The sequence below is a fragment of the Rhinatrema bivittatum genome, chromosome 3 (assembly GCF_901001135.1).
Source record: "Rhinatrema bivittatum chromosome 3, aRhiBiv1.1, whole genome shotgun sequence".
NCBI lineage: Eukaryota > Metazoa > Chordata > Amphibia > Gymnophiona > Rhinatrematidae > Rhinatrema > Rhinatrema bivittatum.
The window spans coordinates 6,782,079-6,809,604 of NC_042617.1; the positions used below are offsets into that span (position 1 = coordinate 6,782,079).

Consider the following 27,526-nt stretch of genomic DNA (forward strand, 5'->3'; position numbering starts at 1 on the left):
TGTAACAGGCATGGGGAGAGGGGTAATACAGGTACAGGGGTAAACTAAAGGGGTGTAACAGGCATGGGGAGATGGGGGGGGGGGGAGGTGTAACACAGGTCTAGGGTGCTAAAGGGGGGGAGGGTACAGGTATGACATTCCTGGAAGATTCTATAGGTACTTGGAGATAATGAAGGTGCCTAGTGTAATTGGGAGAGGGGTACAGGGGATGAAAGCAGATGATAATATATGTCCAGGATCAGCCTAGTGAGGCCCTACTCTAGCAGAAGAATCTCCTCTAGTGGTAGGGGGTTGATCCATGAAGCACTACAGGGTTAGGGGCAGAATACTGTGCAGCAACGATGCTGGCTGAGCATGTTTATGAAGAAGACTTTGTAACAGTCCGGGCTGCAATACATTATTTGCATTCCTGTAGTAATTCCAGGTACCAGAAGTGGCCAAAAATCTCCATACAGAAACGGGCTCACTTGGCATCTTTGGAGCAAGAAGGTGATGTGCAGCATCTGAGGGAAAGAAAGTGCTGTACAGAGAAAAGTAATAGTGATTAACATTATTTTCCCTGTACGTAGCAGGATCAGTCCAGACTGCTGGGTTATGCCTCCCCTCCAGCAGATGGAGTCAGAGAAAAGCTGAAAAGCGCCCCCAGATAACCCGCTGTGCCACCTGCCAGCCCTCAGTGTTTCTCTGACTCTAGTAGATGAAGGATGGCATAACCTGCGGTCCTGATCCTTTGCAGAATTCTTTATTTGATTGATTAATGAGTGAAGGGGGTTTCCTAACCTTAGTACCTTTGGAATAGGTCAACTTGTAGTAAGTAGTAAAATAAATAATAAATAAATAAAAAGGGAGACTGAGATCACTTTACAATAGCAGGCAAGCCTGGGCTCCTGCCCTTGGCCTTAATACCCAGAGAATATTGACACAGCCCGGTGAATTGGGGGGGATTTACCGGTGGGTCGGTCCCTCCCCCCCCCAAACAGTGCCAGAGACGTCTTAATTCCTCTGGTGGGAGCTACAAATTGTATATTAAGCCCAGGGACGTACATTCCCCTGGTTGAGTAGCTCTGAAAAAGAAAAAATAAATACATAAATGAAAGACAAAGGATAAGCCTTTTAAACAGAGCGAGCCTGCTGAAATCTCCCGGGGCTCCGGAGGGGGTGAATTGCTTCACTCAGCTGATTTTCTACTTATGGCTTAGATTGCCATGCCGCGAGGATTGCGATGTGCAGCGTGTGGAGAGCTGGCAGCGTGGCTCTCTCGCAAAGGCCTGTGCTCCTACTGTATCCCCGGGGGCGAGGGGCCTTTGCAGCTGTCGATTGCAGGGAAAAGATCAGCATTGCCCCGATCATGCGGTTTAGGCCGCCGTCAGACAGTTCACAAGGAGAGGCCTGCCCCATCCTCAGCAAGCGCGGGAATGGCGGCCATTTTGCCCGATTCGGGCCCTGATGCTGCGCAGGGCTGAGAGGAGGGGATTTCCCGCCGATTTCTCCGCCTACGTTAAGCTCCCAAAGGCCTCGTGATTTGGGACATGATTCTTCTCCTCCTGCTGTGCCTCTGGTGGGTGGGGGGGGGGCCCTTAAAGAGACAGAACCTATTTTCTTCTCAGTTTATTTTACTGCATTACAAAGCTTATATGGAGGCTGAAGCAGACTTGGATGGGCAATATTCTCCTCTTGCTAAGATCCCCAAGGCTGCGGAGGATCAAGGGGCTCCTAGGACCCGGCCTTCCCGTCTCGCTCCTGACACTGGCGCATTCCACTCCTCCGGGGTCCGTGTTTCCGGACCACTCCCCGGTGGATGTTGCCAATGCCGCTCCGGTGGAGGGGGATGATTCGCGGATGCTCTGGTTATTTTATAAGGAGGAGCTAGACCCTTTGATTCCTCATGTGCCACAGGAACTAGATATTCAGGCTCCGCAGCCGGTGACGGATCCTTCTTCAGGGGATCCTGTTTTGTCGGGCCTGCAGGCCCCTCCTAGAACTTTTCCTTTCCACTCAATGCTTTTACAGCTTATGACCCGGGAATGAGATGCACCTGAAGCCACCCTAAGGATTAGTAGGGCTATGGAAAACTTTACCCGCTGCCGGACGAGTTCTTGGATCTTCTCAAGATCCTAAGGTGGATGCGGCTGGGTTGGCCATCGCCAAGCGCAGCACGGTTCCGGTAACGGGAGGAGCAGCTCTCAAGGTCCTCAGGATAGAAAGCTGGAGGTTCTACTCAAGCGGGTATTTGAAGTATTGGCCCTTGGAGTTAGGGCGGCCATCTGTAGTAGTCTCATGCAGAGAGCTACCCTTAGATTGGTTCAGCAATTACTCATAACTCAAGAGCTCCCTCTGGCGGAGGCAGAACAGGCCGACCACATGGAATCGGCGGTTGCTTATACAGCGGACGCGTTGTAAGACCTTCTTCATACTTTTGTGCGCACGATGTCCTCTGCAGTTTCGGCAAGGAGGCTTCTTTGGCTCCGCAATTGGTTGGCTGATGTCTCTTCTAAGTCTCAGCTGGGCACCTTTCTGTTTAGAGGAAAGCTATTATTTGGAGATGATGTGGAACAACTGGTTCAGTCCTTAGGGGACAATAAGGTTTAGAAGCTCCCGGAGGACAAGCCCAGGCCGTCTTGCCCTTTTGGTGCAACCGGGGGTCGTTTTGGGGGTCAGCGCCATTTTCGTACGGGTAGGGGCTCATCTTTTGCCCCTCGGCAGTCGTTGGCAAGGTCTCAGGCTTGGGCTCATTCCTTTCGTGGTAGACGACCTCAGCGCGACGGATCCTCCCAAGGATTTTCCTCCAACAAGGATTCCCAATGAGATCGGGGGTCATCTCTCCCTGTTTCGCGAGGAATGGGTCAAGATTACTTCGGACCAGTGGGTTCTAGATATCATAGAACATGGTTATGCTTTGGATTTTGCTCGCCCGCTTCGGGATCTGTTCCTGGTGTCTCCTTGTGGGTCTCAGGCAAAGCAACAGGTCATATTCCAAACCCTGTCTCGGCTCAGGGCTCTGGGAGCGGTTGTCCTGGTGCCACCGATCAAATGTCGGACTGGCAGGTACTCCATTTATTTCGTAGTCCCCAAGAAGGAGGGCTCCTTCTGGCCGATAATGGACTTAAAAAAGGTCAACAGAGCACTATGGGTCCCTCGTTTTCGAATGGAGACGTTGAGGTCCGTCATTGCGGCCATCCACAAAGGCGAATTTTTGGCTTCTTTGTATCTGACGGAGGCTTACCTTCACATAGGAATCCGAGAGCATCATCGAAGGTTTCTGCGGTTCATGGTCTTGGGCGAGCATTAACAGTTTCATATGCTGGCATTCGGTTTAGCGACAGCTCCCCGTATCTTCACCAAGGTGATGGTGGTAGTGGCAGCGTGTCTGTGGTGGGAGGGGATCTTAGTTCAACCCCTATCTGAATGACTGGCTCATTCGGGTGAAATCGGAAGTGCTGTGTAAGGTGGCAGTGCAGTCGGTTTTGCATCGCTTCCATTCACTTGGATGGGTTGTCAATTTCTCCAAGAGCCAATTGGTACTGTCCCAGGTGTTGGAATTTCTGGGAGCATAGTTTGATATGTCTGTGGGCAAGGTTTTCCTGCCTCGGGAGAGGATGGGCAAACTAATGTCTCAGGTTCGACGTCTTTTGGCCCTTCCGTTGCCCAAGGTATGGGACTATTTGCAAGTTCTTGGTTCAATGGCGTCTACTCTGGAGTTGGTTCCCTTGGCATTTGCTCATATGAGGCCTTTGCAGAGGGCTTTGCTTTCCCATTGGGATCCCAAGTCTGAGGAGTTCCACTTGCCTTTGCCCCTTCTGGATCCAGCCAGGACCAGTCTAGAATGGTGGTTGATCCCCGATCACTTACAGCAGGGAATGGATCTAGAGAATCCACAGTAGATGATCATGACAATGGATGCCAGCCTTTCCGGTTGGGTGGCAGTCTTATCAGTCACGATCAGCACAAGGTCAATGGACTGCGCAGGAATCCAAGTGGTCCATAAATCGGTTGGAGACAAGGGCGGTTCGTCTAGCGTTGCGCCGTTTTATCCCGCTAATCCAGCATCGTTCGGTAAGGATCCTATTCGACAATGTGACAACCGTGGCTTACAGAAATCGTCAAGTGGGAACAAAGAGTCAGCCGGTGGCCGCAAAGGCGGACAAGTTGATGGTCTAGGCGGAATGGAATCTACTCCGGTTGGCGCCATTACACATAGCCAGAGTGGACAATGTCCAGGTGGATTTTCTCAGTCAACAAAGGCTAGATTCCGACGAATGGAAACTGTCCGAGGAGGTGATGCGACTCATGACTCGCCGCTGGGGAGCCCCCCGGCTGGATTTGATGGCGACTCAGCTGAACGTGAAAGTGGCTCGTTTCTTCAGTCGCAGAAGGGAGTACAGGTCAGAAGGGGTTGATGCCCTGGTCCTTCCGTCGCCTCACGAAGTGCTCCTCTATGTGTTTCGTCCTTGGCCGTTGGTGGGGTCTGGTTATTCTTGTAACTCCAGAGTGGCCGCAGAGGCCGTGGTTCGCAGACCTGATCAACTTGGCGGTAGACAGTCCCTTGCGTCTCGGTCACCTACCAAATTTACTTCGACAGGGTCCAGTATTTTTCGATCAGGCGGCTTGCTTTTGTCTAGCGGCTTGGCTTATTGGAGGAGACAGTTGAGAAAGAAGGGCTATCAGGATACGGTGATTACCACTCTACTATGCGCATGAAAGACCTCTACTTCTCTCACCTACGTTCGAGTGTGGAAGGTTTTCGATTCCTGGTGCAGTGGGTTGAAGGTGTCCCCGCGCCAGGCTACTATTGTGCACATTCTCGCGTTCATAATAAGAGAAGAACATAAGAACATAAGAAATTGCCATGCTGGGTCAGACCAAGGGACCATCAAACCCAGCATCCTATTTCCAACAGAGGCCAAACTAGGACACAAGAACCTGGCAATTACCCAAACACTAAGAAGATCCCATGCTACTGATGCAATTAATAGCAGTGGCTATTCCCTAAGTAAATTTGATTAATAGCCATTAATTGACTTCTCCTCCAAGAACTTATCCAAACCTTTTTTGAACCCAGCTACACTAACTGCACTAACCACATCCTCTGGCAACAAACTCCAGAGCTTTATTGTGCATTGAGTGAAGAAGAATTTTCTCTGATTTGTCTTAAATGTGCTACTTGCTAACTTCATGGAATGCCCCCTAGTCTTTCTATTATTCGAAAGTGTAAATAACCGAGTCACATCTACTCGTTCAAGACCTCTCATGATCTTAAAGACCTCTATCATATCCCCCCTCAGCCGTCTCTTCTCCAAGCTGAACAGCCCTAACCTCTTCAGCCTTTCCTCATAGGGGAGCTGTTCCATCCCCTTTATCATTTTGGTTGCCTTCTTTGTACCTTCTCCATCGCAACTATATCTTTTTTGAGATGCGGCGATTAGAATTGTACACAGCTTTCAAGGTGCGATCTCACCATGGAGCGATATAAGAACATAAGAAAATGCCATACTGGGTCAGACCAAGGGTCCATCAAGCCCAGCATCCTGTTTCCAACAGTGGCCAATCCAGGCCATAAGAACCTGGCAAGTACCCAAAAACTAAGTCTATTCCATGTTACTATTGCTAATGTCAGTGGCTATTCTCTAAGTGAACTTAATAGCAGGTAATGGACTTCTCCTCCAAGAACTTATCCAATCCTTTTTTAAACACAGCTATACTAACTGCACTGACCACATCCTCTGGTAACAAATTTCAGAGTTTAATTGTGTGTTGAGTAAAAAAGAACTTTCTCTGATTAGTTTTAAATGTGCCCCATGCTAACTTCATGGAGTGCCCCCTAGTCTTTCTACTATCCGAAAGAGTAAATAACCGATTCACATCTACCCGTTCTAGACCTCTCATGATTTTAAACACCTCTATCATATCCCCCCTCAGTCGTCTCTTCTCCAAGCTGAAAAGTCCTAATCTCTTTAGTCTTTCCTCGTAGGGAAGTTGTTCCATTCCCCTTATCATTTTGGTCGCCCTTCTCTGTACCTTCTCCATCGCAATTATATCTTTTTTGAGATGCAGCTGTTGTGAACCCCGATCGCGTTCGCACGCGACCGGGCTCCCCTACCTCCTCCAGCCAGGCCGGCTCGGGTCCCCTTCCCGGCGGTCCGCGGCGCACGGGCCGCGGCAGCAAGATGGCCTCCCTCCGAGGAGCAGCGTCGTCAAGCCCGCGATCAGCCCCGCCTCTTAAAGGGGCCGGGACACGGAAGAGGGGCCGGCCCCGGAAGAAGACGTCAGCAGGGAGGGATATTTAAGTCGCTTGCAGTGAAGGGCTGATTGCCTTCACAACAGGTCTGGTGGTTGTTTTGTTTCTGGTGCTGCGGTTTTCCTGTTTTTGACTCCTGCCTGCCTTGACTTTGCCTTGCCTGCTGCCTGCCTGGACCTCGGATCGGACCTGACTTTGCTTTGCTTGCTGCCTGCCTGGACCTCAGATTGGACTCGGACCTTGCCGTGCCTGCTGCTTGCCTGGACCTCGGATTGGACTCGGACCTTGCCTTGCCTGCCGCCTGCCTGGACCTCGGATTGGACACTGACCCCTGCCTGGAACCAGGACGCTGTATCTGGTTGTCTTTGGCCTGTACCCAGTTCACGCTGAGGGCCAGCGTAGGGTACTGAGGGGTTTTGGTACCGGGACTTCCACCTTCCAGAGACGAAAGGCACCTAGATTCCTCAGGTGGGTGACTTTTTACTCTGGGTCAAGGGTCCACAAACATAACAGCGGCGACCAGAATTGTACACAGTATTCAAGGTGCGGTCTCACCATGGAGCGATACAGAGGCATTATGACATTTTCCATTTTATTCACCATTCCCTTTCTAATAATTCCCAACATTCTGTTTGCTTTTTTGACTGCCGCAGCACACTGCACCGACGATTTCAATGTGTTATCCAATATGACACCTAGATCTCTTTCTTGGGTTGTAGCACCTAATATGGAACCCAACATTGTGTAACTATAGCATGGGTTATTTTTCCCTATATGCATCACCTTGCACTTATCCACATTAAATTTCATCTGCCATTTGGATGCCCAATTTTCCAGTCTCACAAGGTCTTCCTGCAATTTATCACAATCTGCTTGTGATTTAACTACTCTGAACAATTTTGTGTCATCTGCAAATTTGATTATCTCACTCGTATTTCTTTCCAGATCATTTATAAATATATTGAAAAGTAAGGGTCCCAATACAGATTTTAATCCTACTCTCTGTTTCCTGTCTTTTAGCCAGTTTGCAATCCATGAAAGGACATCGCCACCTATCCCATGACTTTTTACTTTTCCTAGAAGCCTCTCATGAGGAACTTTGTCAAACGCCTTCTGAAAATCCAAGTATACTACATCTACCGGTTCACCTTTAGCCACATGTTTATTAACCCCTTCAAAAAAGTGAAGCAGATTTGTGAGGCAAGACTTGCCCTGGGTAAAGCCATGCTGACTTTGTTCCATTAAACCATGTCTTTCTATATGTTCTGTGATTTTGATGTTTAGAACACTTTCCACTATTTTTCCTGGCACTGAAGTCAGGCTAACCAGTCTGTAGTTTCCCGGATCACCCCTGGAGCCCTTTTTAAATATTGGGGTTACATTTGCTATCCTCCAGTCTTCAGGTACAATGGATGATTTTAATGATAAGTTACAAATTTTTACTAATAGGTCTGAAATTTCATTTTTTAGTTCCTTCAGAACTCTGGGGTGTATACCATCCGGTCCGGGTGATTTACTACTCTTCAGTTTGTCAATCAGGCCTACCACATCTTCTAGGTTCACCGTGATTTGATTCAGTCCATCTGAATCTTTACCCATGAAAACCTTCTCCATTATGGGTACCTCCCCAACATTCTCTTCAGTAAACACCGAAGCAAAGAAATAATTTAATCTTTCCCCGATGGCCTTATCTTCTATAAGTGCCCCTTTAACCCCTCGATCATCTCACGGTCCAACTGACTCCCTCACAGGCTTTCTGCTTCGGATATATTTTAAAAAGTTTTTATAGAGACATTATAGAGGCATTATGACATTATAGACATTATAGGCATTATGACATTATAGAGGCATTATGACATTTTCCGTTCTATTATCCATTCCCTTCCTAATAATTCCTAACATTCTATTTGCTTTTTTGACTGCTGCAGCACACTAAGCCGACAATTTTAAAGTATTATCCACTATGATGCCTAGATCTTTTTCCTGGGTGGTAGCTCCTAATATGGAATCTAACATCATGTAACTACAGCAATGGTTATTTTTCCCTATATGCAACACCTGCCATCTGCCATTTGGATGCCCAATCTTCCAGTCTTGCAAGGTCCTCCTGTAATGTATCACAGTCTGCTTGTGATTTAACTACTCTGAATAATTTTGTATCATCCGCAAATTTGATAACCTCACTCGTCGTATTCCTTTCCAGATCATTTATATATATATTGAAAAGCACCGGTCCAAGTACAGATCCCTGAGGCACTCCCCTGTTTACCCTTTTCCACTGAGAAAATTTCCATTTAATTCTACTCTCTGTTTCCTGTCTTTTAACCAGTTTGTAACCCACGAAAGGACATCGCATCCTATACCTTGACTTTTTAGTTTTCGTAGAAGCCTCTCATGAGGGACTTTGCCAAACGCCTTCTGAAAATCCAAATACACTACATCTACCGGTTCACCTTTATCCACATGTTATTAACCCCTTCAAAAAAATGAAGCAGATTTGTTAGGCAAGACTTCCCTTGGGTAAATCCATGTTGACTGTGTCCCATTAAATCATGTCTTTCTATATGCTCTACGATTTTGATCTTGAGAATAGTTTCCACTATTTTTCCCTGCACTGAAGTCAGGCTTACTAGTCTATAGTTACCCGGATCGCCCCTGGAACCTTTTTTAAATATTGGGGTTACATTGGCCACCCTCCAGTCTTCAGGTACAATGGATGATTTTAATGATAGGTTACACATTTTAACTAATAAATCATAAATTTCATTTTTTAGTTCCTTCAGTACCCTAGGATGCATACCATCCGGTCCAAGTGATTTGCTACTCTTTAGTTTGTCAATCTGGCCTACTACATCTTCCAGGTTCACAGTGAGTTCGTTCAGTTCGTCTGACTCATCACCCCTGAAAACCATCTCCGGAACTGGTATCTCCCCTAACATCCTCATTAGTAAACATGGAGGCAAATAATTCATTTAGTCTTTCTGCAATGGCCTTATCTTACCTAAGAGCCCCTTTAACCCCTCGGTCATCTAATGGTCCAACCGACTCCCTCACAGGTTTCTTGCTTTGAATATATTTTAAAAAGTTTTTATTATGAGCTTTTGCCTCTATGGCCAACTTCATTTCAAATTCTCTCTTCGCCTGTCTTATCAATGTTTTACACTTAACTTGACAATGCTTATGTTTTATCCTATTTTCTTCAGATGGATCCTTGTTCCAATTTTTGAAGGATGTTTTTTTTGGCTAAAATAGCCTCTTTCACCTCACCTTTTAACCATGACGATAATCGTTTTGCCTTCCTTCCACCTTTCTTAATGTGTGGAATACATATGGACTGCGCCTCTAGGATTGTATTTTTAAACAATGTCCAAGCCTGTTGAACACTTTTAACCTTTGCAGCTGCACCTTTCAGTTTTTTTCTATTTTCCTCATTTTATCAAAGTTTCCCTTTTTAAAATTTAGTGTTAGAGCTGCAGATTTACTTATTGTCCCACTTCCAGTTATTAGTTTAAATTTGATCATGTTATGATCACTGTTGCCAAGTGGCCCCACCACCATTACCTCTCTCACCCAATCCTGCATTCCACTAGGAATTAAATCTAAAATAGCTCCCTCTCTTGTTGGTTCCTGAACCAGTTGCTCCATGAAGCAGTCATTTATTACATCCAGGAACTTTATGTCTCTAGCAAGTCCTGATGTTACATTTACCCAGTCAATATTGGGGTAATTGAAATCTCCCATTATTATTGCACTGCCAAATTTCTCTTAGCATTTCATCATCTGTCTGACCATTTTGTCCAGGTGGACGGTAGTATACTCCTATCACTATACTCTTACCCAACACACATGGGATTTCTACCCATAGAGATTCTACTGAGCATTTACTCTCTTGTATGATCTTTATCCTGTTCATGCAGGAAGGCTTAAAGAAAGGACTGGCGTATAGCTCACTCCGGGTTCAGGTAGCAGCGTTAGGCTGTTTAAGAGATAAGGTTGATGGTAGATCCATTGCATCTGGATGTGGCGCGTTTTTTGAAGGGAGCCAAACATTTACACCCGCCGGTCCGTGCAGTGTGTCCTTCGTGGAGTTTGAATTTGGTTCTCCGAGGGCTCTGTGGTCCTTCCTTTGAGCGTATCAAGCGGGCTACGTTGAGAGATTTAACACTCAAGGCGGTGTTCCTCGTGGCTATCTGTTCGGTCAGATAGATATCGGAGATTCAAGTGTTGTCCTGCAGAGAACCGTTCTTGCGAATCTCGGACTCTGGGGTTTCGCTTCGGACAGTGCCTTCTTTTCTGCAGAAGGTTGTATCATCGTTTCACGTAAATCAGTCAGTTGAATTCCTGGCTTTTCCAGATTTGGATAGGAATTCTTCTCAGGCTCAGGATTTGAGGAGACTGGACATCCGCAGGATACTTCTGCGGTACTTGGAAGTGACTAATGCTTTTCGATTGTCAGACCATCTTTTTGTCTTATGGAGCGGTCCTAAGAAAGGATGTAAGGCTTCAAAGACTACTATTGCCCGATGGTTAAAGGACACTATTGCTTCGGCATACATATGTCATGGCCGGCAAGTGCCAGATGGTCTGAAGGCTCATTCGCTCAGATCTCAAGCGGCATCTTGGGCAGAGAGCCAATGTGTTTCGCCACAAGAGGTTTGCAGGGCAGCTACTTGGAAATCATTGCACATGTTTGCTAAGCATTACCGTTTGGACGTCCGGGCTCCGGATGTTGATTCTTTTGGCAGCAGTGTGCTTTGAGCGGGACTCTCCGGGTCCCACCCCATTTAGGGCAGCTTGAGTACATCACAGCGGTCTGGACTGATCCTGGTACGTACAGGGAAAGGAAAATTGGTTCTTACCTGCTAATTTTCGTACCAAGGATCAGTCCAGACGCCCGCCCAGGGGAATAGTGTTCAGGAGAGTCCGCTCGGTTGATTTTGTTTTTTCTCTCTGCAGTTTTTAGACGAATCTGAAGATTTTCAAGCAAGCTTATCCATGGAAGCATTTCAATCCGTACTCTTGTCCTGTACATAGTTTTCCCAGGTTATTGTTCAGCTAAATTCTCTTGATCTAGTCATTGGTTGTTTAAATTTACTTCATTCTGCTTTGATATTGATTATACTGAAGGCTCGCAGGTGGCACACCGGGTTATCTGGGGGTGCTTTTCAGCTTTTCTCTGACTCCATCTGCTGGAAGGGAGGCATAACCCAGTGGTCTGGACTGATCCTTGGTACTACAGGAACGAAAATTAGCAGGTAAGAACCAGTTTTCCTATAATGATTTGATGATAAATAAGTGAGCAGCAACCTTTTTCTTTCAGAGTGTCAGGATTCTTGTTTTTCCTTTTGAGGCTACTAACTGGTGGGTACTATTCATTTCTCTGCTAGTTTGAACTGCCTTGACTGGAGCCTCCTGCCACCATCTACTGAAAAATTGATAAGGGACGCATCTATGGTGAAGGGCCGTTTCATAGGGGACCCCTCTTACGAGTATGATTTTACAGACATCCAGAAGACAGGTGAAGAGGAGGAGAGCCAAGAGGAAGGATATATGGTAAGTCTGGTGTGGCCACATTTCTCTCTCCCTGATATCTAGAGCTATGCCATCAGTATTCTCACAAGGCTAATATTCCCATCTCAGACCGGTAAACATTCTGCTTTTAAATCATTACATTCAAATGGTTTAAGCTGCTGCCCTGCCATTCCTGTGACCCTCTGGCTTCAGCTGTCGTAGCAAGAGAATCACAGATTACCTCTTCTCCCTGCAGATTCTGGCCATTATGTTACAAATGACATCATACATTGCATTCATACACAAGAAATTGCAGAAAGAGGAAGACAGATGACAATACCTGGGAAATTAGGAGAGCAAAGGCGCAAATGGAAGGAAAAATAACAAATACGGTAAAACGGGGAGCAGTCTTTTTTTGTAAGGTATGTTAGTGAGAAAGAGGAAGTGCAAAAGTTCAAAGGTGAAGGGGGGAATATGTAGAGCCTGACGAGGAAAAACTGGAATTTCTGTTCACTGAGGAAGGACCAAGAGTAGGAGCACAGAAAATGGACACACAGGATTGGAAGCAAGGCAAGCCTGAAAAGGTTTTCAGAACAATGTGTTTGTGAAAAGCTAGCTAAAGTAAAAGTGGATAAGGTGACAGACAGGATATATGCGAGGGTATTACAGGAAGTTAGAGAAGTTCTGGCAGCTCTGCTGGCTGACCTCTTCAATGCTGCTTTACAGTCAGGAGTACTTCCAGAGCACTATTGACAGGCAGATGGGTTTCCTCTTCACAAAAATGGAGGGCTGGGAACTATAGGCAGGTTAGCCTGACCTCTGTGGAGAGAAAATGAATGGAATCGCTGCTAAAGCGGAAGAGAGTGCAGTTTCTGGAATCCATTGGATTGCATGATCCAAGGCTGCATGGATTTTACCAGAGTTAGGTCTTGTTCGATTAATCTGATCAATTTCTTTGACTGGGTGACCAGAGAGTTGGATCAGGGAGAGCGCTTAGATTTCAGTAAGGCCTTTGACACAGTACCACACAGGTGACTTGATATGGGTCCTAAAATAATCAACTAGGTTAGTAACTGGTCGAGAAGGAAGCGACATAGTGGTAAATGGAGCTCACTGCAAGGAAAGGGCCATTACTAGTGGTGTACTGCAGGCATCAGTCCTTGGACCGGTTCTTTTCCACATTTTTATAAACACTATCAAGAAAGGCTTGTGTTTTTGTGGATCAAACCAATTTCCTTTTCAATCAGTGAGTTGCAGGAAGGGCACGGTAAGCTAAGCCTCTTGCTCGTCCTCCCATGGGATATTTATTTATTTAGTACTTTTTTATACCGACATTCATGATACAGATCATATCATATATCTGTTTACAAGGAACCGGGGGTAATAACATTAACCTTAACATAGAAGAAGAGGAGGCAAAAAGTTACAATAAAACAAGGGTAATGGAACTAGGAAGATGAAGAAGCCAGAAGAAGAAAGGTAACTCGGTAACTATAACAAATCAATTATAATGTCTGAGATGGTGTGCATTGAACAGAAGGCCTTAGTGAATGGTCTGTGGCATAGCTGATGTAGGCCTGGGTTAGGGGAAGGCTTGTTGAAACAGCCAGGTCTTAAGTTTCTTCCTGAATGTCAACAAGCAGGGTTCCTGTCTGAGATCGGGGGGGATAGCATTCCAGATGGCTGGTCCCGCTGTCGAGAAGGCCCGTTCTCTAGTGGTTGACAGATGGGTGGATTTGGTAGAAGGGGCGTGCAGGGATCCTTTGTAAGCTTCCCTGATAGGTCTTGAAGAGGTGTGGAGTCTGAGTGGAAGTTGCAGGTCGATGGGGACCTGGTGGTGAATGGTTTTATGAATGATGGTAAGGGATTTGTGAAGGATTCTAAAGCTTATTGGTAGCCAATGCAGATCTCTGAGGATGGGTGTAATGTGATTGCTTCTGTTGGTGTTTGTTAGGATTCTAGCGGCTGTGTTTTGGAGCATCTGAAGAGGTTTGGTGGAGGAGGCGGGGAGACCTAGTAGAATGGAATTGCAGTAGCCTATCTTGGAGAATATAATGGCCTGGAGGACAGATCTGAAGTCGTGAAAGTGCAGAAGAGGTTTAAGTCTTTTTAGCACCTGTAGTCCTTGGTTGTGTGGTTGATGAACTTCTTTAAGTTCAGATGATTGTCAATTATTACTCTAAGATCTCTTGCTTGTGCGATTAAAGTGTTAGGGTGGGTCAGCTGAGGGGTATCGCTGTATTCAGGGGATATGAGGAGGAGTTCCGTTTTGGCAGAGTTAAGTACCAGGTTTAGGCTGGTGAGGAGGAGGTTGATGGCTTGGAGGCAGTTGTCCCAGAACTTAAGTGTTTTCGTAAGGGATTCAGTTATAGGGATCAGGATTTGTACGTCATCAGCGTAGAGGTAGTGTTTTAGTTTTAGGCTTGTTAGCAGCTGGCAGATATTGCCAGACTGTGGTGGTTTTAGCAGTTTTCTGCGGCCTTAGAATTCAGCAGCTGCTACCTGAGGTCCTCCTTCCCAGTCTGGACTTTATTTATTTAAAAAAATTTTTGTATACCGCTATTCAATATCATAGCGGTTTACAAGAAAACCATATACAGTAATGAACATAAATTACAAATAAAAACATAAAATACAAATGATACATTTAAAAATTTAAAATAAAACATTTCAACATTACTATTCATTGTAGCATAGCACCTTTCATTACAAACTCTTCTCTATATAACCAAGTCTTAAATCCTTTTTTAAAGAGTTTTACATCATTTTGTGGTGTTAAATATTCAGGTGTGTATTCCAGAACGCTGGGCCTGCTATGGAAAAGGCTTCTTCCTGAACATACCCAGATCAGTCCAGACAAGCCTGCTTTATTCAATCCCACCAGCAGATGGAGGCAGAGAATAAAACTTTGGGTACTGCTACATAACGAGAGTGCCACCTGCAGTCCCTCAGTATTTCTCTGCCTCCAGCAGATGGTGGACGTGTTACCTGCAGTCTTCACTGATCTTTGGTTTGGAGGTTTACCTTTTTCTGCTCCCCGAGGTGTCAGGTTCCTGTCGAGGGACAGGCGATACCCCTGGCTGGTTTTAGCCTGCAACTCCAGGACCACTGAAAACCAGTGGACTGGTTCCCTCAGTGGGGGCCTGACGTCTCCCCTACACGCCTTGGGCCTCAGGGAAGTATCCCCCTTTGGGGGCGATTCTTTATTTAATAACTGGGTTGTTTTGGGCTGTTTGGTGCTGCCCCTTTAAAAAAAAACCAAAAAACAACCTTTGTGAAAGGAGCAGCAGCAGCAGCGGCAGCTCAGGCGGTGGGTCTGAGCTGCCTTGCAATCAGGCTCCACGGCGGGATCATCAGGAGCCGGCCCAGGAGGAATCAGCCTTGGTAGGGGAGGAGCAGCGGCTCGCAGACGGTGGGAGAGTTCCTCCGGGAGGGGGAAATTGCCCCCCCCCCCCGTTGTCCTTTTTAGCACGGGCCGTGCAAGTGTTTCCTGTGGCAGCAGTACCTTCCTCGGGAGTTTTCCTGCCGGTGGGAACTTGTGCGGTGCTGCGATCTGTTTTCCTCCTTCAGCGGTCGCGTGGTGAGCCCCTCCTCCCGCAATTTCAGCGCGCGGAGTTCTGTTTGCAGGCCCTTTGACTGACAGGCTGCTGGTGGAGGCCTGTCGGGCCTGTGGCACAAGGCCTGCTTGTCTCAATCCCCTCTCCACGGGCTGTGCAGATGGGGGTGAGGGGGCTTCTGACAGGCCTTCAAGACCACGGAGGTCCTCAGTCAGCGGTGAAAGGGGGGGCCTTGGCCTGGTCCTTCCTCGGGAGAGGGGAACCAAGGGAAGGGGGTGCAGCCTCGGGGCTCTGGGAATCCTCACCTCCTCTGTCCCCCCTAGGTGCAGCAGAGGGTGGAGGACCAGTCTGGGTTGGGGCCGAGGCGCTTGAGAGACTGCACGGCTGACTCGGCCAAGAGGCCGAGGGGTCCCCGGCGAGATCCAAGGCTTCGCATGCGCGGCTTCAGACACGGAGGACTCGGAGGACTCTCAGGCTGAGGGTGGCTTGTCTCCAGCATCTGATCTGGATGCGAACCTGGATGGGGGGCACCCCACAGATCTGGAGGACCCGAAGGATGAGGTTGGGGCCTTTAAGGGGCCCGAAGTAGAGGGCGACGACCCTCGGGTGGTTCGCCTCTTCAAGAAGGAGGAGTTGCACCCTCTTATTCCCCAGGTGCTGGAGGAATTTGGGGTTAAGCTAACCCTGGAGGAGTCAGATAATGAGGGGGTTAATCCGGTTTTGGATGGCCCTCGAAGACCTCTTAGTGCCATCCCCTTTCCAAAGAAGTTCCAGAAACTGATTAGCCGGGAATGGAATTCCCCGGACTCTGGGTTGAAGGAGGAGAGAGCGATGGTGAAGTTGTACCCGCTCCTACAGGATCATTTGGATGCCCTTAAGATTCCGAAGGTGGATGCCGCCATGTCCACGATGGCTCTACGGGACGTTCAGGATCGTAAGCTGGAAGTGCAGCTTAAGTGGGCGTTTGGACTCGCCACGGCTCCTCGTATCTTCACGAAGGTGATGGTCGTCGTCACGGCAGCCCTAAAACAGGATGGGATTCTGGTACACCCATATCTGGATGACTGGCTTATCAGGGCGAAGTCAATGGAGGAGTGCTCGTGGTCGGTGCTTCGTGTACGGACTCTTTTGGAGTCACTGGGTTGGATCGTAAACTTGTCAAAGAGTCACTTGATGCCTTCTCAGGTTCTGGAATACTTGGGAGCCCGATTCGAAACTCAACACGGAAGGGTGTTCCTCACTGCCGACAGGGTGGCCAAGCTCCAATCTCGGGTGGCTTAGTTGCTGCGCCTTCCGGTTCCCAAAGTCTGGGACTATTTGCAGGTCCTGGGGTCGATGGCCTCGACGTTGGAGCTGGTTCCTTGGGTGTTTGCGCATATGTGTCCCCTGCCAAAGGCTTTGTTATCCCGATGGAGTCCGCTTTTGGAGCGGTATTTTCTTTTTCTGCTCCTTCCAAGGGAAGCCAGGTCCAGTCTGGCATGGTGGATGACACGGAACAATCTGGAGAAGGGAGTGCCCCTCGAAGTGCCGGATTGGGTGGTGGTGACCACGGATGCCAATCTCCGGGGCTGGGGGGCGGTATGCCTGGGCAGATCAGCGCAAGGCCTCTGGTCGGTCTCGGAGCAATCATGGTCCATCAACTGGTTGGAGACGTGAGCAGTGCACAGAGCCCTTCAGGAATTTCTTCCGTTAGTCTGCGGTCGAATGGGGAGAGTATTTTCGGACAATGCAACGACTGTGGCTTACATCAACCGCCAGGGGGAACCAGGAGCCCTGCCGTGGCTTGGGAGGCTCAGCTGGTGTTCGAATGGGCAGAACTCCATCTCGAGGGCATTGCGGCTTCTTATGTGGCAGGTGTGGACAACATCCAAGCAGACTATCTCAGCCGGCAACAGTTGGATCCGGGGGAGTGGGAACTGTACTCAGAGGCCTGGGATCTCATCTGTGTTCGCTGGGGTCTCCTCAGCTGGACCTCATGGCAACAAGAACCAACGCCAAGATGGAAAGATCCCTCTATGGGCAGGAGTCTCCATCTTTGGATGTGCGGCGTGTTTTGTTACGTTATCTGGGTACTAATGCTTTTCGGCGCTCTTATCATTTATTTGTGCTCTTCGGGGGTTCTAAGAAGGGGGAGAAGGCTTCTAAGGCTTCCTTAGCTCGCTGGTTGAAAGTTAAGACCTAATCTGGCTAAAAGTCTGCATAACGAAATTAGAATTAGATTAAACAGCATGGCGAATAAGGCTGATCCTTGTGGTAAACCGCTCTTAATTTTCTTTACGGAGGAGATATTGTCATTTTATACATACTTGAAATGTTCTTTCATGTAAGTAAGAGTGAAACCATTTAAGTACTGTACCCGACAAGCCTAGTTCCTCTAAGCGGCCAATTAATATATTATGATGTATGTATCAAAAGCAGTGGAAACATCAAACAGAATTAAAGGATAATCTTGTCCGCCATCAGAACCACACCATATGGTATCTAATGCCGATAAATAATAGTGTTTCAGTACTACCACTGTTTCTAGATATTCAGTGAGCTGTTTGAGGACTAGAGATTCAATACATTTTGATAAAGACAGATTAGAATGGGGCAATAATTACTTAATATATTTCATTCTAGTTACTGGTTTTTCAAAATCGTTTAACTGTAGCTGTTTTTATTTCACAAGGGAGGCTTCCTTCTGATAATGATAAATTCACTAAATTAGTCAAAAAGGGGAAATCTCTTTAACTTGTTTGCGAATGGTGGTGTCTGCGGTGCACGAGGAGGGGTATCTTGCGTCCCTGGATCTCACCGAGGTGTATTTGCACATCTCGATCCGGCAAGACCATCAGAGGTTTCTGCGATTCATGGTGCTGGGTCAACACTTCCAATTTCGAGCGCTACCTTTCAGTCTGGCGACAGCTCCACGCACCTTTACCAAGGTCATGGTGGTAGTGGCAGCGGCCCTTCGCAAGGATGGGATTCTGGTCCACCCATACCTGGACGATTGGTTGATTTGAGCGAAGTTGAGGGAGGACTGCGAGAGATCAATCCAGAGGGTGATGTTCACCTTACGCTTGCTAGGCTGGATCATAAATGTACAGAAGAGTCACTTGGTGCCCAATCAGTCTCTGGTGTACTTGGGAGCGCATTTCGATACCTATCTAGGCAAGCGGACCGGGTGATGAAGTTAGAATCGCAGATCAGGGCCTTCCTTTGAAGAGAGGTTCCTGCTGTCTGGCACCACTTGCAAGTGCTGGGATCCATGGCCTCCACTTTGGATTTGATTCCTTGGGCGTTCGTTCACATGTGGCCTTTATAGCGTGCCCTGTTGTCCAGGTGGAGTCCTGTGTCAGAGCAGTTCCATTTACCGTTGCCTCTTCCAGAGTCAAGAACCAGTCTGTCATGGCGGCTCTTACGCAGCAATCTGGAGAAAGGTGTGGATTTGTAGCCACCGGACTGAATTGTGATCTCTTTGGATGCCAGTCTCTCAGGCTGGGGAGCAGTTTGCTTAGACAAGTCCGCTCAGGGTCTGTGGTTGCCAAGGGAAAGGACCTGGTCTATCAACCGGCTCGAGACAAGAGCGGTCCACCTGCCCTACAAGGGCGTCAGGCGCCCTTGGGTCTGAGCTCTCATACCCAAGGGTGTCAGGCGCCCTTGGGTCTGAGAGCTCATACCACTAGAGTTCAGGCGCCCTTGGGTCTGAGAGCTCATACCACTAGAGTTCAGGCGCCCTTGGGTCTGAGAGCTCATACCACTAGAGTTCAGGCGCCCTTGGGTCTGAGAGCTCATACCACTAGAGTTCAGGCGCCCTTGGGTCTGAGAGCTCATACCACTAGAGTTCAGGCGCCCTTGGGTCTGAGAGCTCATACCACTAGAGTTCAGGCGCCATTGGGTCTGAGAGCTCATACCACTAGAGTTCAGGCGCCCTTGGGTCTGAGAGCTCATACCACTAGAGTTCAGGTTGCCTCCTGGGCTGAGTGTCAGCTTCTTTCACTGCAGGACAGTTGCAGGGCAGCGGTTTGGGCCTCCCTTCACACTTTCACCAAGCATTATCATTTGGATGTTAGGCTGCAGGATGAGTCGTCCTTCGGTGAAAGTGTCCTGCATGCGGGTCTTTCGGGTTCCCGCCCAGTGTGTAGAGTAGCTTGGGTATATCCCACTGGTCTGGACTATCTGGGTATGTTCAGGAAAGGAAAATTGGTTCTTACCTGTTAATTTTCGTTTCTGTAATACCACAGATCAGGCCAGAGGCCCACCCCCTTTTCAGACTCCGGAAGACTGCCTTGAGATATAATAGTTTGCTGAAGAAACTTTCTTATTGCAAATGCTCATGGAGGGGCAGGATCCAAGGTGGTCACATTGTTTTGTTGCCTAGTTATGGGTGAGTTTGGCTTACATTATGTTTTGGCGTCCAACCCCTTCTCCTGATAGTCAGGTTAGTGGTTTGGGCTTGGGTACAGGGCAATACTGAGGAACTGCAGCTGGCACTCTCAGATATGTAGGAGTGCCGCAAAGTTTTGTTCTCTGCCTCCACCTGCTGGTAGGGATGCAAAACCCCCTGGCCTGGACTGATCTGTGGTATTTCAGGAACGAAAATTAGCAGGTAAGAAGCAATTTTCCTTTCATCTTCCAGCACCGGAACTCCAGCTTCCACCCATAGATTATCATTAGCTTGGAAACTACTCCACCATGGACTAGGAGTTATGTTTCCAGCACTAAGGAAACATTAGATAAGCCAGTGCAGCTCTCTGCATTGGGGGGTAATAGCTAATGCCATCATTAGCATGGGCTTTGCATGCGAGGCGCTGAGGTACACACACATTTTTTGTGTGCATTGGAGATAGTTTGCACAACAAAATATGGGGCGGATTTTCAGAGCCCTGCTCGCGTAAATCCGCCCAAAACCGGGCGGATTTACGCGACAAGGGCCCTGCGCGCCGGTGAGCCTATTTTACATAGGCTCACCGGCGCACGCAGAACCCCGGGACTCGCGTAAGTCCCGGGGTTTTCGGAGTGGGCGTGTCGGGAGGCGTGTCGGGGGGGCGGGGCCGGAGCGCGCGGCGTTGCGGGGGCGTGTCGGCAGCGTTTTGAGGGCGGGTACGGGGGCGTGGCTACGGCCCGAGGCAGTCCGGGGGCGTGGCCGCGCCCTCCGTACCCGCCCCCAGGTCGCGGCCCGGCGCGCAGGAGTCCCGCTCGCGCGCGGGGATTTACGCCTCCCTCTGGGAGGCGTAAATCCCCTGACAAAGGTAGGATGGGGGTTTAGACAGGGCCGGGCGGGTGGGTTAGGTAGGGGAAGGGAGGGGAAGGTGAGGGGAGGGCAAAGGAAAGTTCCCTTCTAGGCCGCTCCGATTTCGGAGCGGCCTAGGAGGGAACGGGGGTAGGCTGCGCGGCTCGGCGCGCGCAGGCTATATGAAATCGATAGCCTTGCGCGCGCCGATCCAGGATTTTAGCCGATACGCGCGTATCTACTAAAATCCAGCGTACTTTTGTTTGCGCCTGGAGCGCAAACAAAAGTAGGCTATTCGCGCTCGTCTGAAAATCTACCCCTATGCGCACAACTGGGTTAAACTGTGCTCTGCCAAGCTCACCTTATTACATTGGCCTCTAAGAAAATATTTCTTTATAGAAAGGATGGTGGATGCATGGAACATTCTCTCTATGGAGGTGGTGGAGACAAAGACAGTATTTGAATTCAAGAAAGCAGGGGATAAATAGAAGATCTCCTGAGGGAATCTGGAGATTGTATCTCAAAAGAGATAGAGACAGGACTTGACGCAGTCCAGAGAAGGGTGACCAAAATGGTGGGGGGTCAGCATTGGGAGACTTATGAGGGGAGGCTGAAGGACCTAAATATGTACACCCTGGAGGAGAGGAGGTGCGGGGGAGATAGGATACAGAGCTTCAGATACCCTGGAAGAGAGGAGGTGCGGGGGAGATAGGATACAGAGCTTCAGATACCCTGGAAGAGAGGAGGTGCGGGGGAGATAGGATACAGACCTTCAGATACCCTGGAGGAGAGGAGGTGCGGGGGAGATAGGATACAGAGCTTCAGATACCCTGGAAGAGAGGAGGCGCGGGGGAGATAGGATACAGAGCTTCAGATACCCTGGAAGAGAGGAGGCGCGGGGGAGATAGGATACAGAGCTTCAGATACCCTGGAAGAGAGGAGGCGCGGGGGAGATAGGATACAGACCTTCAGATACCTGAAAGGTTTTAGTGATGCACGAACTTTGAACCTTTTCTGTTGGAAAGCAGACAATAGAACTAGGGGGTCATGAAATGAAATTCCAGGAGGGACGACTCAGAACCAACATCAGGAAATATTTCTTCACGGAGAGAGTGGTGAAGGCCTGGAATGCGCTTTCAGAGCTGGTGGTGAGGACAAAAACAGTAAATGAATTAAAAAAGACATAGGATAAATACTGAGGAGCCCTAAAAGTCGAGAGCATGAAAATTAATAGAGCAGCACTTACTACCCTCAACCAATTAACTTTCATGATTTTGACACAACTGCGGTATCGCTCTTTGCTTCAATGGCAGGAATAAAAGAGTGGGAGCACTGAGAGGAGAGGATCACCTTGCTGGTGGCTGAAAGGAATCAGTAAGTTCTGCTTGGGAAATTTTTGTAAACTATTGGGGGATATTATTTAGTGTGTTTGTGCTTTTATTTCTCACCCCTCTCCCACCCACCCCTAGCTCATCCTTTAATTTATAGGCAGGTGCCACTTTCATACTAAAAAAAAAAAAAAAAAAAAAAAAAAAGAAAATCAGCTCTACAACTTCACCAATTCCCCACACCTTATTAAGAGTGTAATCATTCCCTTGTAGGCCACTACCAGACATATAGTGACTTCACTAATACATTTATAGGACGTTAATTAGACACATTCCTACTCCCATAGCAACCTAAAACGTAACTAGGAACTGAACAAATTTGAGATGAAGGCAGCAGCCCAGCAGAAAGAGGGGGGCTTCCCAATCTTTTGCATCAAGTGTCACATGTATGATTTTTTACCCACCGGTGAGAAGTTGTACATGTGCATGCGATGCAAAGAGCTCCTGGCTCTCAGAGAACGAGTCCGATCTCTGGAGGCTAGAGTGGCAGACCTGGAGGAGCTGAGGCAGACAGAGAGGTATATAGATGAGACCTTCAGGGACATAGTAGTCAAGTCCCAACTTCAGACTGGCAGCCCTGGTGCTGCCTTGGAGGAAAAAGGTCTCGTGATCAGAGAGCATTAACCTGGTGCATTAGGAAAGGATCCTGTAGCAAGGACCTGCTCTCCAGGAGGTGCATTGTCTTCTCGCACCGAGGATGTGTCTACCAGGGCTACTGCCCAGGAGGGAAGGGTTAGGTCGGCCGACATAGTTGGTGATTCTGTTATTAGGAAGGTAGATAGCTGGGTGGCTGGTGTGTGTGAGGATCGCCAGGTAATGTGCCTACCTGGTGCGAAGGTGGCAGACCTCACACATCATCTAGATAGGATTTTAGACAGTACTGGGGAGGAGCCAGCTGTCGTGGTCCATGTGGGCACGAACGACATAGGAAAATTTGGGAGGGAGGTTCTGGAAGCCAAATTTAGGCTCTTAGGTAGAAAGCTGAAATCCAGAACCAACAGGGTAGCATTCTCTGAAATGCTCCCTGTTCCACGCGCAGGTCACCAGAGGCAGGCAGAGGTCCGGAGTCTCAATGCGTGGATGAGACGATGGTGCAAGGAAGAAGGATTCAGTTTTGTTAGGAACTGGGGAACCTTTTGTGGAAGGGGGAGTCTCTTCCGAAGGGATGGGCTCCACCTTAACCAGGGTGGAACCAGACTGCTGGCGCTAACCTTTAAAAAGGAGATAGAGCAGCTTTTAAACTAGAACAAAGGGGAAAGCCGACAGTCGCTCAGCAGTGCATGGTTTGGAGGGAGGTATCTTCAAAGGATACTAATGATGCATTAAAATTAGGGCATCCCGACAGTGAGGTTCCAATAATAGGAAAAGTAGTCCAAGTGCCTGTAACTAAAAACTCACCTGAGCTAAAAAATTCTAACTTATCCCTATCAATTAAAAAGCAGAATGAAAATACAAACAAAAACCAAACTTTGAAATGTTTTTATGCTAATGCCAGAAGTCTAAGAAGTAAGATGGGAGAATTAGAATGTATAGCAGTGAATGATGACATAGACTTAATTGGCATCTCAGAGACATGGTGGAAGGAGGATAACCAATGGGACAGTGCTATACCGGGGTACAAATTATATTGCAGTGACAGAGGAGCATCTGGGAGGCGGTGTGGCGCTTTATGTCCGGGATGGCATAGAGTCCAACAGATAAAGATCCTACATGAGACTAAATGCACAATCAAATCTTTATGGGTAGAAATCCCTTGTGTGTCTGGGAAGAGTATAGTGATAGGGGTATACTACTGTCCACCTGGACAAAATGGTCAGACAGACAATGAAATGCTAAGAGAAATTAGGGAAGCTAATCAAACTGGTAGTGCTGTAATAATGTGAGATTTCAGTTACCCCAATATTGACTGGGTAAATGTAACATCAGGACATGCTAGAGAGATAAAGTTCCTGGATGGAATAACTGACAGTTTTATGGAGCAATTGGTTCAGGAACCGACGAGAGAGGGAGCAATTTTAGATCTAATTCTCAGTGGAGCACAGGAGTTGGTGAGAGAGGTAACGGTGGTGGGTCCACTTGGCAATAGTGAACAATTTCTTTGCTTCGGTGTTTACTGAAGAGGATGTTAGGGAGCTCCACGTTCCAGAGAAGGTTTTCATGGGTAACGATGCAGATGGACTGAACCAAATCACGGTAAACGTAGAAGATGTGATAGGCCTGATTGATGAACTGAAGAGTAGTAAATCACCTGGACCGGATGGTATACACCACAGGGTTCTGAAGGAACTCAACAATGAAATTTCAGACCTATTAGTAAAAATTTGTAACTTATCATTAAAATCATCCATTGTACCTGAAGACTGGAGGGTAGCTAATGTAACCCAATATTTAAAAAGGGCTCCAGGGGCGATCCGGGAAACTACAGACCGGTTAGCCTGACTTCAGTGCCAGGAAAAATAGTGGAAAGTGTTCTAAACATCAAAATCACAGAACATATAGAAAGACATGGTTTAATGGAACAAAGTCAGCATGGCTTTACCCAGGGCAAGTCTTGCCTCACAAATCTGCTTCACTTTTTTGAAGGGGTTAATAAACATGTGGCTAAAGGTGAAGTGGTAGATATAGGGGTAGATTTTCAGACGAGCGCGAACAGCCTACTTTTGTTTGCGCTCCAGGCGCAAACAAAAGTACGCTGGATTTTAGTAGATACGCGCGTAGTCGCGCGTATCGGCTAAAATCCTGGATCGGCGCGCGCAAGGCTATCGATTTCGTATAGCCTGCGCGCGCCGAGCCGCGCAGCCTACCCCCGTTCCCTCCTAGGCCGCTCCGAAATCGGAGCGGCCTAGAAGGGAACTTTCCTTTTCCCTCCCCTCACCTTCCCCTCCCTTCCCCTACCTAACCCACCCGCCCGGCCCTGTCTAAACCCCCATCCTACCTTTGTCGGGGGATTTACGCCTCCCGGAGGGAGGCGTAAATCCCCGCGCGCCAGCGGGCCTCCTGCGCGCCGGGCCGCGACCTGGGGGCGGGTACGGAGGGCGCGGCCACGCCCCCGGGCCGTAGCCACGCCCCCGTACCCGCCCCCAAAACGCTGCCGACACGCCCCCGCAACGCCGCGCGCTCCGGCCCCGCCCCCCGACACGCCCCCCTCCGAGAACCCCGGGACGTACGCGAGTCCCGGGGCTCTGCGCGCGCCGGGAGGCCTATGTAAAATAGGCTTCCCGGCGCGCAGGGCCCTGCTCGCGTAAATCCGCCCGGTTTTGGGCGGATTTAGGCGAGCAGGGCTCTGAAAATCTACCCCATAGTGTATTTGGATTTTCAGAAGGCGTTTGACAAAGTTCCTCATGAGAGGCTTCTAGGAAAAGTAAAAAGTCATGGGATAGGTGGCGATGTCCTTTCGTGGATTGCAAACTGGCTAAAAGAGAGGAAACAGAGAGTAGGATTAAATGGACAATTTTCTCAGTGGAAGGGAGTGGGCAGTGGAGTACCTCAGGGATCTGTATTGGGACCCTTACTGTTCAATATATTTATAAATGATCTGGAAAGAAATACGACGAGTGAGGTAATCAGATTTGCAGATGAAACAAAATTGTTCAGAGTAGTTAAATCACAAGCAGATTGTGATACATTACACGAGGACCTTGCGAGACTGGAAGATTGGGCATCAAAATGGCAGATGAAATTTAATGTGGATAAGTGCAAGGTGATGCATATAGGGAAAAATAACCCTTGCTGTAGTTACACGATGTTAGGTTCCATATTAGGAGCTACCACCCAAGAAAGAGATCTAGGCGTCATAGTGGATAACACATTGAAATCGTCGGTTCAGTGTGCTGCAGCAGTCAAAAAAGCAAACAAAATGTTGGGAATTATTAGAAAGGGAATGGTTAATAAAAAAGAAAGTGTCATAATGCCTCTGTATCGCTCCATGGTGAGACCGCACCTTGAGTACTGTGTACAATTCTGGTCGCCGCATCTTAAAAAAGATATAATTGCGATGGAGAAGGTACAGGACTTGAACAGGTACATGTAAGTCGGTTATTTACTCTCTCAGACAATAGACGGACTAGGGGGTACTCCATGAAGTTAGCAAGTAGCTCATTTAAAACAAATTGGAAAAAAGTCTTTTTCACTCAACGCAAAATTAAGCTCTGGAATTCATTGCTAGAGGATGTGGTTACGGCAGTTAGTGTAACTGGGTTTGGAGAAGTTGCTAAAGGAGAAGTGCATAAACTGTGTCACGATCAGGTCCCTCCGCTCAGCATGCTGTGGGGCTTTGCTGGGCTTCAGGCCTCTGGCTTCGCTCCTATGACACGTCTTGTCCCCTTGCACAGCTCATGCACAGCGCTGCTATGGACTCCTCACAGCCTCTAGTCAGAGTGCCAGGCCCCGTCCTGGCACTCCCAAGCAGTACACAGAAAAAGGATCTTAATCAATAAGGAGTTTAATGTGGTGCTGTAGCTCAGCGGCTGCAGCCTTATATTAATGCGGGGTTGTCCTTACAAGCCCCAGGGTACACAGCATTTAAAACACAATTCCCTTCCCGCCTGTCTCATACATCCATACAGCAATACAGGATTTACCATCCCCCAACCTCCTGGTTATTCCACCTCCATAGAGGAACAGCTGGAGCTTTCCTCTCCCCAGCTTACCTCCATCTCCTCCTCCAGAGACTCTGAGGAGTCGGGCTTTTGTGGCCAGGTCCACCACGGGGGCACGCCCTCTTCTTCAGCCTCCATAGAGCATGCTGAGTCATAGGGATCAGTCCCAATTTCCTCCACCTGTTCCTGCTCAGGCTCCAGCCAGGGGTCAGGTGTTGGTTCGGGGAACCTGGGAAGTGTAGTCTTTGCTACCTTCCTCAGCGCCCTCCGGTGGCTCAGCTGCGTCACATCTTTGTGATTTTGTTCAGGCCTTTCTTCTGTGTTCCCTGCGGGATGCAGGGCGCAGTTCTTTGACTATTTCGGTGAGAGAGTGGGCTGGTGCCCCTCTCCCCGGCATTTTTCTGTACGGTCTGAAATAGGCCCTCCGGTGGCTCAGCTGCGTCACATCTTTGTGATTTTGTTCAGGCCTTTCTTCTGTGTTCCCTGCGGGATGCAGGGCGCAGTTCTTTGACTATTTCGGTGAGAGAGTGGGCTGGTGCCCCTCTCCCGGGCATTTTTCTGTACGGTCTGAAATAGGCCCCCTGCTGGCTGGACTATTTCGGTGGGAGAGTGGGCTGGTGCCCCTCTCCCGGGCATTTTTCTGTACGGTCTGAAATAGGCCCTCCGGTGGCTCAGCTGCGTCACATCTTTGTGATTTTGTTCAGGCCTTTCTTCTGTGTTCCCTGCGGGATGCAGGGCGCAGTTCTTTGACTATTTCGGTGAGAGAGTGGGCTGGTGCCCCTCTCCCGGGCATTTTTCTGTACGGTCTGAAATAGGCCCTCCGGTGGCTCAGCTGCGTCACATCTTTGTGATTTTGTTCAGGCCTTTCTTCTGTGTTCCCTGCGGGATGCAGGGCGCAGTTCTTTGACTATTTCGGTGAGAGAGTGGGCTGGTGCCCCTCTCCCGGGCATTTTTCTGTACGGTCTGAAATAGGCCCCCTGCTGGCTGGACTATTTCGGTGGGAGAGTGGGCTGGTGCCCCTC

General features: G+C 48.5%; 1 protein-coding gene across 1 annotated transcript in view; it reads left to right on the forward strand.

Moving 5' to 3' along the window:
- Positions 1-27,526, forward strand: part of RSPH9 (radial spoke head 9 homolog) — a gene marked incomplete in the record, with an annotated part of 135,273 nt that overhangs the window by 14,301 nt on the left and 93,446 nt on the right. The window contains 1 exon segment of the mRNA XM_029596740.1: positions 11,623-11,788. Within this exon segment, the coding sequence (XP_029452600.1) occupies positions 11,623-11,788 (166 nt within the window).